General features: G+C 37.5%; 3 protein-coding genes and 1 gene segment (V, D, J or C); 3 read left to right on the top strand and 1 right to left on the bottom strand.

Annotated features, from left to right (window-relative positions):
- LOC311284461 (Ig kappa chain V-III region MOPC 63-like) overlaps positions 1 to 17893 on the top strand; it is a 945935-nt gene that overhangs the window by 639587 nt on the left and 288455 nt on the right.
- LOC311283772 (MSS51 mitochondrial translational activator) lies at positions 116 to 9471 on the top strand. Its single transcript, XM_084398471.1, has 7 exons — positions 116 to 299; positions 1479 to 1654; positions 1733 to 1879; positions 4598 to 4722; positions 4808 to 5371; positions 8142 to 8235; positions 9267 to 9471. Exons 2-7 carry the CDS (start codon positions 1497 to 1499, stop codon positions 9457 to 9459), a joined length of 1281 nt encoding a protein of 426 aa, XP_084254597.1. The 5' UTR covers positions 116 to 299; positions 1479 to 1496; the 3' UTR covers positions 9460 to 9471.
- Positions 9742 to 15276, top strand: LOC311283773 (MSS51 mitochondrial translational activator). Of its 2 annotated transcripts, XM_084398472.1 has the most exons (7): positions 9787 to 9798; positions 10365 to 10523; positions 12637 to 12780; positions 12867 to 12991; positions 13069 to 13632; positions 14105 to 14195; positions 14477 to 15275. In XM_084398472.1, exons 2-7 carry the CDS (start codon positions 10507 to 10509, stop codon positions 14673 to 14675), a joined length of 1140 nt encoding a protein of 379 aa, XP_084254598.1. In that variant the 5' UTR covers positions 9787 to 9798; positions 10365 to 10506; the 3' UTR covers positions 14676 to 15275. The 2 variants fall into 2 exon arrangements, with proteins under 2 accessions (XP_084254599.1, XP_084254598.1); XM_084398473.1 differs by lacking the exon at positions 10365 to 10523 and having other exon boundaries at positions 9742 to 9798; positions 14477 to 15276.
- LOC311283981 (myeloid-associated differentiation marker-like protein 2) lies at positions 15293 to 16240 on the bottom strand (the record flags this gene model as incomplete). The annotated part of the gene is made up of 1 exon (XM_084398796.1): positions 15293 to 16240. One exon carries the CDS (start codon positions 16238 to 16240, stop codon positions 15386 to 15388), a length of 855 nt encoding a protein of 284 aa, XP_084254922.1. The 3' UTR covers positions 15293 to 15385.

Here is a 17893-nt window from a genome sequence, read left to right as displayed (position 1 = left end):
AGACATGAAGAGCGCGGGTGAGCGGTGGGTTCATTAAAGTATTTTGGGCAATAATAGATCTCGGTGGTCAGGAGCTCTTCAGGAAACTCTAGAGCCTCAGGGGGAAGGGCATTCTGGGTAATTTGAACACGTTCCCTCAACCTGGACGAGCGTCCGTCTCTCCCCTCATCCCAAAAAAGGAGAGAGGGATGAGTGTGTGAAAGAGAGGTGCAGTTGTACTGTGTGGACCTGAAGAACAAGCACATCGCCAGTCAGTCTGTCTTCTCATCAGTGTTTTCATTTACAGATTCACTGTCTCTGTGAGTATTGATTTTCAAGCTATCATATTTGTAGTTATTTTTCTGCAGTGGTAGTTTCTCTTATTGGTTATATGAGTATGCAGGTATAAATATATTAGAAATAATTTGCACGTGATTAACTATTCTCTTTCACTCTCCGTCTGTGTCTTTCGTGGTTTGAAAGATTGATGGCTTTGTTTGTGAGTTTCTGATGTGAAATATTGGAGCAATAACTCATGTTTGTTTCATATCATGTTTTCATCATGTTATCATGTTTTGTATCATATGTGTCTCTATATACAAGCGTTCGCTTTGATCCTTTAATGTCAAGGATTCACTTCTGTTGGGGAAAACTGTTTAATGCATTAATCGGATGTGAAAGTTATGATAATGTTGTGAGCAATTCACAAAGAAATGTCTCCTAAAAACAAACGTGAATGGAAAAAGTTTATACTTTTATTAGGAAAGGACACATTAATTTGATCAAAAGTGATAGAAAAGACATTCACATTGTTGCCAAAAAAAGAATGTTTCGAATCAAAAAATTCATCAAAGAATCATGAAATAAATGTATATCACAGTTTCCAGTAAAATATTAAGCAACGGAACTGTTTTAAACATTAATAATAATCAGAAATGTTTCTTGAGCAATAAATCATCATATTAGAATGATTTGTGAAGGATGACACTGGAGTAATGATGCTGAAAATTCAGCTTTGATCACAGGAATAAATTGCATTTTAAAATATATTACAATAGAAAACAGTTATTCTAAATAGTAATAATATTTCACATTTTTACTGTATTTTTCATCTGATAAATGCAGCCTTGGTGAGCAGAAGAGACTTATTTTAAAAACATCCCCAAATGTATATACTCAAGAACAAATATTATTGTGATGTACACTTAATTAAATGTACTTAACAATATATATCATTTTATAATTAAATTATTTAATATTTACAGTTGGCTCCTGATAATTATATTAGGATTTAAAATGTTATAAAAATGTATGGTCCTCATGGTGAGGGTATTTTCATTGTGCAAATTCTATTTTATTTTCATTTTGAATAGAAATATGACCCAAAATGAGTGTTACTGTATACCCACAGTGTCTGCAGTATTTCTACTCGTTAACTAATGTCTGAGATGTGGATATTTCAGACACTGGACAGAAAGCTCTTGTTGTCCCGTGTGCAGGTGAAGTCCTCGTCCACAATGGCCGGTCCGGATCCAGCGCTCCCAGACTCTTTCACTCCGAGTTCGAGCAGCGTTTACTCGGATCAGTTCGGTTTTTACTCTCTGGACCGTAACGTTCCTGGACTTTCTAAGGTCATCTTAGACAAACTCAACATGAAAGACTACAAAGATTACAGGTGAGAAACACACATATAGAGTGAAATGAGCTTGTAGCCTTCAGATGTTGTCACTCTCTCTCGCTCTCTCTCTTTCAGGGCAGCATTGGAGGGAAAAGGAAAGGTGGGCTTTCGCTCTTACAAAGAAATGTTTCAAAATCTAGAAGACACGTTTAAATTCTGTGCCTGCTGCTCCAAACTACCGTCCAACCTTCCAGATCCTAGAGCGCTCAAACGCTGCATCAAGTGAGTGTAAAGCACCGGTGACACGAAGGGGAACAGAGTTAATAAATGGAAACCAGGGACATAGTTCACTTTTTTAACATGATTGCTCTGGTAATGGAAGCTCAAATTCACCACATGAGAAAAAAACATCAAGCTTTCGTAAATCATTATTATGACATAACAAGTCAAAATTATGACAAAAAAAGCTAATCGTTACAACATTGAAAAGTCAAAATTATGACAAAAGGTAAAGATATTCTGGCTTGAAAAGTCATGACAAGAAGAGGAAATTATGACTTTAAAAATCATAATAATTACTTTAAAAAATCAAGATTATTACACAAAAAATCATGATTTTGACAAAAAGTTGAAAAGACAAAATTATGACTTTAAAAATCATAATTATTACTTTAAAAATCATAATTATTACTTTAAAAAGTCAAAATTATGACAAAAGTCAACAGTCTAAGTTATAAAGCCCTATTATCTACATTTTGTGTTAAATTTTGACATAAAAAGTCAAAATTACAGTCATAATTATGGCAAAAAGTCGAAATTGACCAAAACAATCATAATTATGACAGAAAAAGGCGAAATTTACATAAAAAGTCACAAAAAAAATCATTATGCCAAAAAAAAGTTAAATTATTTTGACTTTAATCTCATATTTAAATCATATTTATGATTTTTATTTCATAATTAATATTTACTAAAGCATGGTAACCACAGGTCACCAGCAGGTCATGTTGGTCGGGCTTTTCCAGTGTTTTTGTGGAGTGTTTTGAACATGCGGTAAAGCAGGGACATAAAACAGGGACAAAACAGCAAAAACTGGGACGTCTGGTCACTCTAGTCTCAGTCTGTCAATAATCCCTCTATCCCACACAGCTGTTGCTGTCTCTCCTGTCCTCCTGAAGACTTCTGCCCGCACATTATCACCCGCTTATTAATATACATACAAATCTAATGCCAGATGTTAACACCTCTATCTGAACACCAGAGATAATGCTATGTGCTAACACGCTAACCCAACCCTCATGCTAACACCTCAACGCCACTAATGTCAAGTGGTACAACCCATTCGAAACCACAGTAATCATAGTGTGGTATGTGTAGTAAATCACAAAAAATAACTATGGTTTTACTACAAAAAACATTATTTAACTATGATACTGTGATTTTTTTGGTAAAAATATAGCAACCACAAAATTACTTAGCAAGTAAGCTCAGTTTAATTGTTGTAAAATCCTAGTATAAAAAGTATCGTAGCCTAGCCATTGCAACCCTGTTTTTGGTACTTTTTTATTAGTGAATGGGACGTCTGACCCCAAATGTCCCCGGTGTAGTTCAGTTCACACTGTTCTGGCTCAGAAGAAGAAGACACTGCAAAGATCCGACCACAGACATTCAGCTAAAAATAGCAGACCGTTCACTGAGTGCTGAGTAAAGCTGGAGGCCAGTTGGGTTTCTTCCATTCAGGCTTTCATTGAACGACTGCTGAGAATCCCAGCGTCAGCTCACACACACACACACACACGAGAGATCTCACATTCCTCCGATAATGATCCAGCCGTAAACCTTACTTAAGAAGTCACTCTATTGAGAGTTCAGTGATGGTTTAAATAAAATATAAAAAATTAAATTATTTATGTGTACATGTATGTATATATATTAATTTTAATATAAATTTTATTTTTTTATTATATATATTCTATAAAAAATATAAAACAAAATATTATATATATATAGATAGATATATGAATGTATGTAATACATACATACACATATATATATATATACACACACATGCACACATACTGTCTGGGACAAAAAAATAATTCTGTTTGGATTTAAATAAGCAAAAGCTTATAAAAGTCTATGATTGGATCATTATTGCAGTGATTATTATGTTTCTAGCGTGTTATATGTTTGGCAACAGTTCTTCTAACTCTAACTGATGGAGTGTGTAGCTTTTCATTTCTGAAACAACCATGTAGGAAGAACATCATGTTCATATTCCAGGATGACAATGTCCAGATTCATCAGGCTCAGATTGTGAAAGAATGGTTGAAGAATCATTTCCTCTCATGAATCCAGAGCTTAAATTCTTTGAAAGTGTTTGGGATGTGCTGGAGGAGACTTTACAGAGTGCTGGACTCTTGCACTGACAACACAACATCTGGATGAAAATAACATCACGACATTTATTTCCATCAATGAAATTGGTTTATTTCCTGATGAATCCTGACATTGTCATCCTGGAATATGAACATGATGTTCTTCATACATGATTGTTTCAGAAATGAAAAGCTACACACTCCATCAGTTAGAGTTAGAAGAACTGTTGCCAAACATATAACATGCTAGAAACATAATAATCACTGCAATAATTAACCAATTTTTTTTTAGCCGTGCAATATAGTCAGACTACTAAGAGATCTATCATCTTAACATAGTTGGTTATGTCTCCTTTTGTCTCTGCCGGCTGTTCTCTTAAAACCTGATCCGATTTTTTTTAGCCTTTGTGCAGAGGGGAAATGTTTACGACAAGGTCACACACACCACATGATGCGCCAACACAATAAAAACTTAAAGTCCTGAAATGATGAGGGCAGCTTCTAAAAACAGCACAGACCTTTTAATCTTTCTGCTGAAACCTCGACTCGTAATGACATTATGTAATATGTTTAGTGCTAGAACTCTTTAACGTGTGTTTCTGTGTGTGCTTTGTCGTCTCAGGTGTCTAAATGTGTATTACTGCAGTAAAGACTGTCAGAAGAAAGACTGGTCTTTGCATAAGAAGTTCTGTAAAACGCTGCACAAGGTCTCCATCGACAGGCTGGTGGAGTGGCTCGTTCACACGGGTGAGAGAGAACAGCGGATGGGGTTGCTAGGGAGTCGTGAGTGGTTGCTAAGCAGTATTCTGTCAATCATCCTGTGGTCCAATAGGAGATCTTCCTTTCCCGACGGAGGTGTGGTCTCGACCCGCTAAAGACGTCAGGTGTTGGGACGATTGGGTCTCAATGCAAGGAGATCTGACACCCCGTTTGGAGCCAATCATGTCTGGGAAAAACATGACAGATCTCTGGACCAATGGCTGCAGGCCGAGGCCCGAGGAGGCGGAGCTTCGTGAGTCTGTGTGGCGGATGTGCAGCGAGTTCTTCTCTCGGTCCCTGACGGTGGGCCTCGGGATTCAAATGACCTGTCTGGACCCGTATTCCCGGCCTCTGACCGTACATCTAGTGGGAGCCGGTCACAACGAGACGCTGGGAGCCAGAGTCACAGACATGGACGAGCTCAGCCGAATGTTCCCGGGCCACCAGGGGCTGGAGGTGGTGATGGTGGGGCCCGAGGTCGTCCAGGGGCCCATCATGAGGCCTCCGCTGCGGGCGTTCGGACCCCGGGGAAGAGTTTACATCAGCGCTTACAAGGGCCTTTATCACCAGTTCTGGGAGGAGGTTGTAGAGAAAGGAGAAGCAGCCAAACCAGATCTAGTGGTTGGATTTCACCCAGGTACAAACTAACCTCCGCAACACATCCATACTCAGGAAACTAACACTATCGTTTCTGGTCATTTAAATAAAGCTGAAATAAATGAAAATATAAATATTACATTAAAAAATGTTTTGCTGAAATAAATAAGCTTAAGTTGAAGTACTAAAATGACTCAAACTGAAAAAGAAATTAATTAATGCAAAATATTATTGAATGCTATAATATTGCATAATGAGTAACATTTGATTAGACAAAAAATGTGTAGTGTAAAATGAGTCGTTAACCTAAAGACTACATTTTAAATACATCTTCTAAAATCTGTTACGGTTGTTTATTTTTCAACTTTTAGATGTGCATTAGCATATTAAAGACTTCAATGGTGTTATTTTAGTATTATTTATATACTATTATAGTATTTATTGATCATTTTAATCTTTTATTTTCAGCTTCAGCTTTCTTCATTTCAGTTTTCGTTATGTGCTTTTGTCATTTTAAGTCATTTTTTTGTCATATTTATTTCAGTTTTAGTTTTAATTTTAATAATTTGATTACCTCAACTTTAAACTTATTTTATTTCCAAAGCAGCATTTCTTATTTTCATTTAACTTTTTACTTTTTTTTTAGTTTAGGTTTTTCAGTATTTAATCTAAATATAATGTTTTTTAATGAATGAAAGCTAATTCTTAATAGTTTTTAGTTAACAATACCAGCACTGGTCCTCAATGCTAACAGATAAGGCCCGTTCACACCAAGAACGATAACTATATTAGCATCCACACTAGCATTATATAGTTGTTTATTCTGCAGTTTATGTCGTCTGTCGCTTTAAATGCTCGAGCTCTTTACAGCAAAAAGGATTCTGATTGGCTGTCAAAGTTTTTATCGCTCATCAACTGGAGAAAAAGCACAAATTGTAAATAATTGAAAATAATTTGCATTAATTAACTAAATATTTCACAAAAAAAAAAAAAAAACTAAATTTAAAGGGGTGATGAACTGAGAAATCAAATTCACCTTGAGCTTTTGACATATAAGAAGTCATCATACTATAAGAATATCCTGTAAGTTTCAGAACTGAAAACTTTCTTGTTAGTCCAATAAAAGCTTTTATTGACACCAGGCACAGCGAACGACGGGTTTTTCAAAGTGGGGATCTATGAGGTCAAAGGGTATCAAACCCTGCCTCCGCAGAAGAAGATCAACGCCTACTTCAACACTGCCTGTTTAGCCCCGCCCACCGATTCAAGCATTACATGAAACTCATTATAATATGCAAAACTGTTATCCAATCATAGCAGTGGGCGTTTACTTCCAAGTCTTCAATGCGGAACGCCCATAAAACCGAGCGTTTCAGGAGCTAGGCTCAAAACCAGGGTAGAAAATAGCCTATTACTTATTCATTTAGATGTTTTTGAATGTAAAAACCAAGCGAACGTCATAAGTTGACCTCAGACAACAATATTATTATTTTTTTAAAGCCAGTTCATGACCCCTTTAATCAGTGAGTCTTTTTTAAACCAGTTCATTGAAATGAATAGCATATTTGGTTTGTGTCGTGACTCGTGAGTCTGAGGTGTTGAGAGAGATTTGACTTTCACTGGTTCTGTTGTCTTCGTGTTCAGACGTTTGACCCTTTGAGCTCCAGGGGGGGGGTTTAGTTTCCATCTATAGCATCAGACGGACGTTTCTTTTAGGCAGATTCACTCTGTAGACAGGTGCCACTTCACCAGCGCTGTAATTCATCTCTCCGTCTGACTTTTACTAGCCGTGATTTATATAACAGCTGAGAGTTTGAGAGATCCCTGAGCGGTTTACCAGAATGACCGACCAGTCACATACACACGGACATGATAGAAGAGACTGAACAACTTCATATTTTAGCAGTAACAGTGTAGTGGTTAAAGTCCAGGCCGCTCACCAGAGGGTTGCTGGTTCTAATCCTGCGGGATCAGATGTAAGATGAGCTCTAATTGAGGATTATCTCTGTAATAAGTGAACTGAGAGTCACTTTGAATCAAAGCATCTGTTAAATGACCTGTTACTTATTTACTTAGCGGTAATATTAACACTCGCAGTGTGACACATGCAAGTAAAAACTGTGACAGACAACTTTTACCAGGCTTTATTTCCTCCTTAAATGTCAAAAATCAAGAATTCTTAGTGTTCAATCACTAAAATATACATACTTACAATACAATAAACAACTGAAATCAAATCAAATATAAACTTACTGCTAGTATACAATCTAAATATTTCAGCTTTGATGTACCTCACTTACTAAAATAACAAAAAAAAAAAAACCATAGACATATATATATTTTTTTTTAAACTAAAATTGATAAAAAGCACAAAACAAAATCACTAAATGTTTAACTAAAATTAAAATGAACAATATGAAAATACAAACTAATTCAAGATAAAAACAGTATCTCAGTGACACTGCTTCTAAGCTGGTCATTTTTCTCAACTCACTTTCCTTTGTGACAAAACATCATCATCGTGCTGAAAACCATAATTCATACAGTAGTGACAAACACACATCGCTCCATCATTCTCACCCCTTTATAGCACTGCTGCTCTTCTAGGTCCCTGACAGCGCTTGTCAACTTTAAATCTGCTCATATCCAGACACACACGACAACACATCTAATCTGGGAAGAGAGGATATACTCGCTATCAATCATAAAGTAGAGACAAACAAAGACAGAGATAATCCAGCTAAACTCTCTTTGTGTGTGATTTGATGGATCTCTCAGCGCCCGTCCTCTGTTTCTGTGACCTCATGCAGGGTTTCACGCGTCTCAGGGTTTAGGACAGGGCTGGCTGCCCACTTTACTGCTGCTCAGAGACTATAACATCCCATCCATGTTCACTATGTACAAGTAGGTGACACACAGACATACTCGAATTAAGTGTTTACATGGCATGCATATTCCAGAGATTTTTTTATTTTTATTTTTTCATGCAACCCAACCCAGGGTCATGGGTTTGATTCCAGGGAGTGCATGAAAATAATATATGCATTGAAATGCAATGCAAGTCCCTTGTATAAAATTACACCAATCAGAGAGTCGAAAAAAGCAAATAGCTCTTTAGCTCCGCCCACTTTCAGACATTTGGGCGGTGGGCGGAGCCAGAAAGTGACAGTTGGATGCTTGTTTTCGCGACGGATTGCAAAGAAATGTATAAAAAGGACAGGTTTATATCTCCCAATTCCGACTTTTTCCTTGCAATTCTGAGTTTAGATCTCACAATCAGACTTGCAAGATACAAACTCGCATTTCTGATTTTTATTCTCAGAATTGCGAGGAAAATAAGTCAGAATTGTGATATAAAAATGTTATAGGTTTAAATGTTATTTCATTCACTGTAGGGCTAATACATATACCTCTGAACAGCTGTTTGGATTTAAAAGCTTAAGAGTCTATGATTGGATCATTATTGCAGTGATTATTATGTTTCTAGCATGTTATATGTTTGGCAACAGTTCTTCTAACTCTAACTGATGGAGTGTGTAGCTTTTCATTTCTGAAACAATCATGTATGAAGAACATCATGTTCATATTCCAGGATGACAATGTCAGGATTCATCAGGAAATAAATCAATTTCATTGATGGAAATAAATGTTGTGATGTTATTTCCATCCAGATGTTGTGTTGTCAGTGCAAGAGTCCAGCACTCTGTAAAGTCTCCTCCAGCACATCCCAAACACTTTCAGTGAATTTAAGCTCTGGATTCATGAGAGGAAATGATTCTTCAAGCTTTTCACAACCATTCTTTCACAATCTGAGCCTGATGAATCTGGATATTGTCATCCTGGAATATGAACATGAAGTTCTTCCTACATGGTTGTTTCAGAAACTACTGTCCATGACTGTCAGTCATCATCTCTGCTGTGTCTCTCGGTTGCAGTGATGCAGAGCTGCAGTATTCCTTGCAGATTCTCAAAGAACTTGAGATGGACGTCAAAGACGCCGGACCGAATCCCTTCAGCTCCCAGAAACCCGAGCAGGTCCAGACCAGCCCAAACAAACCCCCTAGTTACTGCAACGCTTTTTATATTTATTTTCAAGGTCTGTTAGAGACACAACAGGAGGAAGAGTAGATTTACAGAGACATTTGCTTTCTGAGCGCATTTCTCACAAAAGTCACCACACGTCTTTACTCTTTGGACATCAGTCACATCTTTAAAAAGTTGCAAATAATACCCTGTTAGAGCCATCTTAATTTCCTTTGAGTTGTCTACTGGAATTAGAGTTATTCAGTGAGAGGGTGAACTTTCTATTTACCTTTTTATCATTTCTTTGAGCTGAATACCTTCCCCTGGTGTTGCAAACCGGTCACTGCACCTAGATAACACCTGTAGGGTCCTGCTTGAAGGGATTTAGTAGTCAGCCCAAGATGCCTGTCAGTAAAATACACAAAAAATGTCAACCACATGGCGGTAGGTTGCTATTTTTATTTTCTCTTTGGACAAAATCTTGCATGGAAATAAATGGATTATACTTAGGCTACCTCAAGCGTGTTGACTGGATACTGGCTGGCACATACATTAAGAGGAAAATATTACAGTTTATTATGCGATTACAGTATTTATTTTTTAGAAATGCTTCAAGAAACAAATGTTTAATCTAAAACTGCTGTTATTTGCAGCACAATTTATAAAACGTTAGCGCCCTCTAGTGCTGAAATCTGCCATTTCCTTTATTCGCTCATATGATATTATCTTATTTTAATTATGCCTTTTTAATTTTAAAACAAAACTGTTTTAATTCCCGAGTCAGAACTTGTGTCAGAGTGTGTATTATCCCTGTTTTATAATTTAGATAATATATTTGATATGGAAGAAGTATCCTGAAGCTAATAAATTTATATAAGCAAATAAAAAAACGTGTCTGTCTGTCATTGAAAGCCAAAAAGGGGTTATATGTAGCTATATAATATTATTATTATTATTATTATTATTATTATTATTATACTTATTATTATTTTTTACACTGTCGATGAGAGATTGATGAGTGACACCCCGAGAATCATCTCACAGAAGCCTCGAGAAAACACTCGCACAGGCACGAGCAGGTATAAAACACCCGACAGACCCGCTAACTAACAGCTCAGCTTCACTTCATCTGTCAACGAGTGCCCGTAAACAATGAACGACTCCAGGAGGTAAGACCCGCGTTTTAAAACCATGCTCTGACTCAAATATTACTGTGAATAAAGTGTGTAGTACCTCACTGTAAGACAGACGAGGTCACGTGATCCATTCCAGTCTGGATTCATTACGTTTACCTTATGCACTGACACACGTGCACTTTTTTAAAGTTTTTAATCACTAAGCAGACATGGATGTAAAGTAGCCTATTATTATTAGTTATTTATTGAAATAGTTCAAGAGTTTATAATTGAGTTGTTCCTACTTATTTCTTTATGCGTTTGTTGAATGATTGCGTGTAATGTCATTAAGCTCATATTCGTGCATTAAAGAAGCGGTGTGTCTTATAACATTTGTCTCAGCTGTCTCTCACTGCATGCTGGATATTTTGAGATGTGATATAAATATCCCAGCAGCTGTCTGTGCTTCTCTTCATTCGGCCCCACGAATGCTCTCAATTATTGTTTAGTTGCCTAATTCAATCAAATACAGGACAATCTGCTGTTTATACATTAATTCCTCAGAGTTCCTGTTTTTCCCTTCTGCTTCATTTGTTTTTATTAAAAGAGCAGGGGTTTGCAGACCAAGAATAGGCTTACACTAAACAATCACTGAACCTCTCTGGTGTTCACATTTACTCCGAATTATATAGTCTTTATTAGAAATCAATCTTACTCTTGCAATAACACTAGTAGTTGCACTGTATATGTTGGATATGCTGTCGTTTCCAACGCCACTTTGAACTTTATCAATATTAACATGAACTGCATAGGCCCAAAAATATACACAATTGAGTGTTTAGTTTCTGAATGTCACTTAAAGGGATACTCCACTTTTTTTGGAAATAGGCTCATTTTACAACTCCCCCAGAGTTAAACAGTTGAGTTTTACCGTTTTCGAATCCATTCAGCCGATCTCCGGGTCTGGCGGTACCACTTTTAGCATAGCTTAGCATAGATCATTGAATCGGACAGGACCATTAGCATCTCTCTCAAAAAAATGACCAAAGAGTTTCGATATTTTTCCTATTTAAAACTTGACTCTTCTGTAGTTACATCGTGTACTAAGACCGACGGAAAATGTAAAATTGCGCTTTTCTAGGCTGATATGGCTAGGAACTATACTCTCATTCCTGTGTAATAATCAAGAAACTTTGCAGCTGTACCATGAGTGCAGCAGGTTAATAGGTTAGACAAACTTAGTCCCGGTCACGTTGGAAGTTACCGAGCTGGGGACTATTTTCAGGCGCTGTGTCATATCATTACGCCTGCTGGACTCATGGTACTGCAGAAAAGTTTATTGATTATTACGCAGGAATGAGAGTATAGTTCCTAGCCTAGAAAATCACAACTTTTCATTTTCCGTCGGTCTTAGTACACGATGTAACTACAGAAGAGTCAAGTTTTAAATAGTAAAAATATCGAAACTCTTTGGTCATTTTTTTTTTAGAGACATGCTAATGGTCCTGTCCGATTCAATGATCTATGCTAAGCTATGCTAAAAGTGGTACTGCCAGACCGGGAGATCGGCTGAATGGATTCGAAAACGGTAAAACTCAACTGTTTAACTCTGGGGGAGTTGTAAAATGAGCCTATTTCCAAAAAAAGTGGAGTATCCCTTTAAATGTAACCAGTTTCATGTATTAATAATTCACAGCACAAACCATACCATGTTTATCATCTTACAGCAAGTGAACCTGTATTTAATGTTGCGTATGTCATGTTTAATTTGACATATACAAAATGTATAGTTTTGCGTCGTGTTTTTGAGCTTCATCTGTCTAATTTGACTCGCTTTGACACGTAACATATTAATTTGTGCTAAACATACTGTAGAGTTTGGACATAAATACACTACTGTACTGCTGAAAAGTTTGGGGTCGGTAAGATCTTATGCTGTTTGATCCAAAATACAGTAAAAACAGTAATAATGCGAAATATTATTACGATTTAAAATAACTGTTTTCTGTTTGAATATATTGTAATTTATTCCTGTGATGCAAAGCTGAATTTTCAGCTTTCATTTGCATTTATTTTCCCCATTATCAGAATAGACCAGGCACTCATTTTAGTCAAAACCACAACTTTATCTCTCTCTGTCTCTCTCTCTCTCTCTCACTCTCTTCAGTGTTTCAGACAGCAAGGCCAATAAGCCTCTTACGTTTCACTCAACGAAGGAGATGTTTGAGAAAATGGAGGAATCATTCAAAATGTGTGCGCGGTGTGAGAGACTCCCATCACAGGTCACGGGTTCGCTAAAGCGATGCACACGGTACGATGATGTGATGATTATGAAGAGGCGAGGCTGCGTGTTATATCTCACATCTGTAACCACATCTATATCTCTGTCTTGTGCAGCTGTCTGAATGTGTATTACTGCAGTAAAGAGTGTCAGAAGAAAGACTGGCCTCAACATAAACTCTACTGCAACAAACTGTGCATGGCGGCGGTGGACAGACACGTCGAGTGGCTCCTTTATAAAGGTGAGGATGATAAAGATGCAGACGGGTCTTTTTAGCACAACCCATGTTTATTTCAAATCATTCCTAATGTCCAATAGGAGATCTTCCTTTCCCTACGGAGGTGTGGTCTCGTCCTGCTAACAAAGTAAGTTGTTGGAAGGACTGGTTGTCAATGCAAGGAGATCTGACACCCCGTCTGGAGCCAATACTGTCCGGGAAAAACATGACAGATCTCTGGACCAATGGCTGCAGGCCGAGGCCCGAGGAGGCGGAGCTTCGTGAGTCTGTGTGGCGGGTGTGCAGCGAGTTCTTCTCTCGGCCCCTGACGATTGGAATGGGACTGAGGATGTTTAACTTGGTTCCGTACTCTCGGCCCCTCACCATCCACGTGGTCGAAGCCGGTCACAACGAGACGCTGGGAGCCAGAGTCACAGACATGGACGAGCTCAGCCGCATGTTCCCGGGCCACCAGGGGCTGGAGGTGGTGATGGTGGGGCCCGAGGTCGTCCAGGGGCCCATCATGAGGCCTCCGCTGAGGGCGTTCGGACCCCGGGGAAGAGTTTACATCAGCGCTTACAAGGGCCTTTATCACCAGTTCTGGGAGGAGGTTGTAGAGAAAGGAGAAGCAGCCAAACCAGATCTAGTGGTTGGATTTCACCCAGGTACAAACTAACCTCCGAAACACATCCATACACAAGTATAAAGTTTGGGGTTGGTAAGATTTAGACTTTAATGCTCATCAAGGCTGCATTTATGTAATCAAAAATACAGTAAAAATGGTAATACTGTGAAATATTACCATTTAAAAGAAGTTTTCTATTTTCTATTTTCAGCATCATTACTCCAGTCTTCAGTGTCACATGATCCTTCAGAAATCATTCTAATATGATGATGTGCTGCTCAAGAAACATTTCTGATTATTATCAATGTTGAAAACAGTTGTGCTGCTTCATATTATTGTGGAAACCGTGATACATAGTTATTCACAATTAATGCATCCTTTTTTTAAAACATCTTATTTGACCAAGCTTTTGAACAGTTGTGTACTTATGATTCCCTTTCTTATATGCTATCATATCAGATTTAATATTACTGTTGTGATTGAGCTTCATTGATTATGAACTTTGTGTGCAGAGTTTGACAGACAGGACGTGAGTCAGGATTGGTTGGCGACGCTCCTGCTGCTACGAGATTACAATATCCCGACTTTATTCACCATGATCAAGTATGTTATGACAAATAAACGTCCACACGTGCTGGACAGAACTCCATATCTGAGAATAATCACAGTTTTACTAACGCTTATCTATCTATCTATCTATCTATCTATCTATCTATCTATCTATCTCTGTCGTTCTATCTATCTCTGTCGTTCTATCTATCTGTCGTTTTATCTATCTATCTGTCTGTCTGTCCTTCTCTATCTATCTATCTCTGTCGTTCTATCTGTCTGTCTGTCTCTCTCTCTCTCTCTCTCTCTCTCTCTCTCTCTCTCGCTATCCTCAGTGAAGCAGAGCTGCAGAGTTCTCTTCAGATATTCTTGGAGTTGGAGATGCATGTTAAGGACTCCGGCTCAAACCCCTTCAGCTCTTTGAAGCCTGAACAACTGCCAAAAAGCCCCAACAAAACACCCATTTACGGCAACTCTCACTACATTTCCTTCTGTGGACTGCTGGAGATGAAAGAGGAGGAAGAACAGAACTAAAACTGGATATTTTAACCGAACCTTAACCTCGATTTTTATTTAAAAGATAATGCTAGTGACTGTAGAAGACAGACTTTAGTAGTTTATGAGTTGAATTAAAGTCTACAAGTAGTGTAATGTTTGTTATGTGATGTTTTTTTTTCCACGAGAGGCTTATAAGAATGAAATAAGAATAAAACTTTTTTTATGATCAATGCATTTAATATAATATCAAAATATATGATTTTATACAGTACGTCAAGCTGCCTGCTAATGTGTCTTCATCTGCATTTTACTCCTCCGTGAGTGTGCCTTATGTCCTTCAATGACGAACATATTATACTAAATCATTTTAAGATAAACTCTGCTTAGAAATGACAGTTTAAACATCACTTCATTACGTTTACAAAAATTGTGTAGCAGTTTGCAACTATCAGGAGCTGATTTTATTAGGAAATATTTATTTATTGAATAGAATATATAATACAGCGTATATATAGAGAGAGAAAGAAAGACAGAAATTACTGTGTGAATTCAAATAAATTACACATTGTAAATTACTTTTGACATTGACCATATTTGATTTTATCCAACATTTTCTTTCCCATATTGTGGTAAAAATCAATCACATTTCCCCTGCAAGACACTGTATTGTATGAAACACCAGACTTCATCTTTGAATTATTGAAATAATACAATATTCTCATGACACAGAACATCTGACTCAACTTCTACCTGTTTTTACAGAACTCAATCAATGTCAAAACGAGGTCTGCGATGTAAAGGCCCAAGTTCACATACGTCATGGTTGTGACGAGATTGAGGTCATGCATGCGATGCTTGTCGGTTTTGTCGTCTCTTCTATAGTTTTTATATCCATACACAGGCCAGATGATGGCCGCAGACACGTACAGAGCCACAGCCACTGCGTCAAACACCAGCTCCAACTTATTGAGATCACAGCATTTCAGTATATTCACACACTTCTGCAGGTGTGTGAGAATCACCAGCAGGGTGGGAACAAAACACACCACGTAGACCAGAATACACCAGATCAAACCACCAGGCAATCGGGTTTCCACTCCTTTAAAGCAGCTGTACACCGCTGTGAAGAGGAGACAGGCCACTAACGCCTGGGTGAAGCGCAGGATTCCTCGTACTCTGGACAGATAGCCTTCAGGACACTTTAGTTTTAACAGCACCCCGTCCAACACGTACACGACACAAGCCAGAATGGAGAAGATGGCGCAAAACATATCCGCGATACATGTTGCGCACACAAACACAGTGCAATAGATGAGAGATGCGGATAACAGCATGAGGGCTGATAGAAGGGTCAGTCCGCAGGAGAGATCGTCCCATTTGTGCTTCAGCACGAGGCCCTCTATCAGTATATTCAACAGGCATTTCTCTACGACGAAGATCACCACAGCCACAATGAGTCCGAAGACCCACACGAACTCGCACCAAATCCCGTGCGGACTGGACATGGAGCCGCGGAACATCGGGATGATCAGGGCCAAGGTGCAGAACACCATCTCGAGGATCCGGAGAATCAGACTCAGATTCAGTCCAAACAACGCCATAGTTCTTCATCTGATGCCCAAAACCGCTTAAGTGTGAAGTGCTGCAAGTGGACAGTTACTCTAAACGGCATGATTTGCATTGATAAAGTCTTTACACGCACCATAAACCTCCAGTGTTTGTGACTTATCGTTCTTTTCTCTGTTCATATTTCAGTTGGGACCTCTCTGGCAAGTTGGTTTAGCGAGTGAATGAAAACTAGAGACATTTTCTATAGTAGAAGTGAAGGATGCTGCTGCCCGGTTTCACTGACTAAAATGCATGTTTGAGCTGTTTTAACTGAAAGCAACTTGCACTAAGATATCTTAAAATATGTCAGTGCTATTGATGCACACCATATTGTTTTTTTATAAGGCACGTTCATAAAAGCTACTTAAATGTCCTAATTTAACTATGGCCTACCTGGCTTAATCTAAACCCTGTCTGTGAAACTACTAAAAGTGTTACTACTGTACTATCAACTAGAATAAAACTGTCAAGGGCCCCCAAATATGATGGTGCTGTTATATATAGTTATCAATATAAGTCTCTTATGTTCACCAAAGCAATAAAATACAGTAAAAACAGTAATTTTGTGAAATGTTATTAAAATTTAAAATAACTATTCTCTGTTTGAATATATTTTAAAATGTAATTTATTCCTGTGAATTTTCAGCATCATTACTCCAGTCTTCAGTGTCACATGATCCTTCACAAATCATTCTAATATGATGATTTGATGCTCAAGACACAATTATTATTATTATTATTATTCATGTTGTCATATTTTGTGGAAACCATATTATTTAAAAAAGTGTTAATTTTTTTTGAAGGATCCTTTGATGAATAGAAAGTTCAAAAGAACAGCATTTATTTGAATTAGAAATATTTTTAAGTCGTTACTGTCACTTTTGATAAGTTTAATTTAACTGCACATATTTATTTCTTGCAGTTAAAAAACTACTGCTAAAATTGTTAATAGTGTAAAAAAAAAAAAAGCTGAGAGAATAGTAGCATGAATCTACCTTTATTTAAAAAATACATTTATTTTTTTACATGTTTTAAGGTATTTTTTAGTACCAGGTTCATGAAATGTGACGCTGGTTCTTGCATGCATCATTGATGCAGTGTTAACATGTGTGTTTCTTTCTTTTTATCCCACCTAAAACTGATGTATTTTAATACTCCAGCATGAACACATGCACAGCTTCTGATATAACAGTCTGTTCTGGAGGTTCTAATTGTGTGTTTGTAGATTTGTGCAATGGATTAAAATAGAAATAACACAGATGGTAAATACAATCATTTATTTTGAACAATCAAGCATTTTATGAGAGCAAAATACAACCGACTATATAGAAACATGAACAACAGCATGTTAAAATACACTCTTAAAAAGAAAAGATTTACCACATAGTTCCATGAAGAACCTTTTACATCCATAGAGAACCTTTTACATCCATTCCACAAAAGTTTCTTTATAGTGGAAAAAGGCTCTTCAGATTATTAAAAAGCTCTGGTTCTTTTAAAGGGTTAGTTCACCCAAAAATGAAAATTAGCCCAGCATGATTTACTTACCCTGAAGCCATCAGGTGTATATGGCATTCTTCTTTCAGACGAATACAATCGGAGTTATATTAAAAAATGTCCTGTCTCCTCCAAGCTTTATAATGGGA

The sequence above is a fragment of the Rutilus rutilus genome (genome assembly GCF_951802725.1).
Source record: "Rutilus rutilus genome assembly, chromosome: 24".
NCBI lineage: Eukaryota > Metazoa > Chordata > Actinopteri > Cypriniformes > Leuciscidae > Rutilus > Rutilus rutilus.
This window is presented reverse-complemented; position numbering and strand designations above follow the sequence as displayed.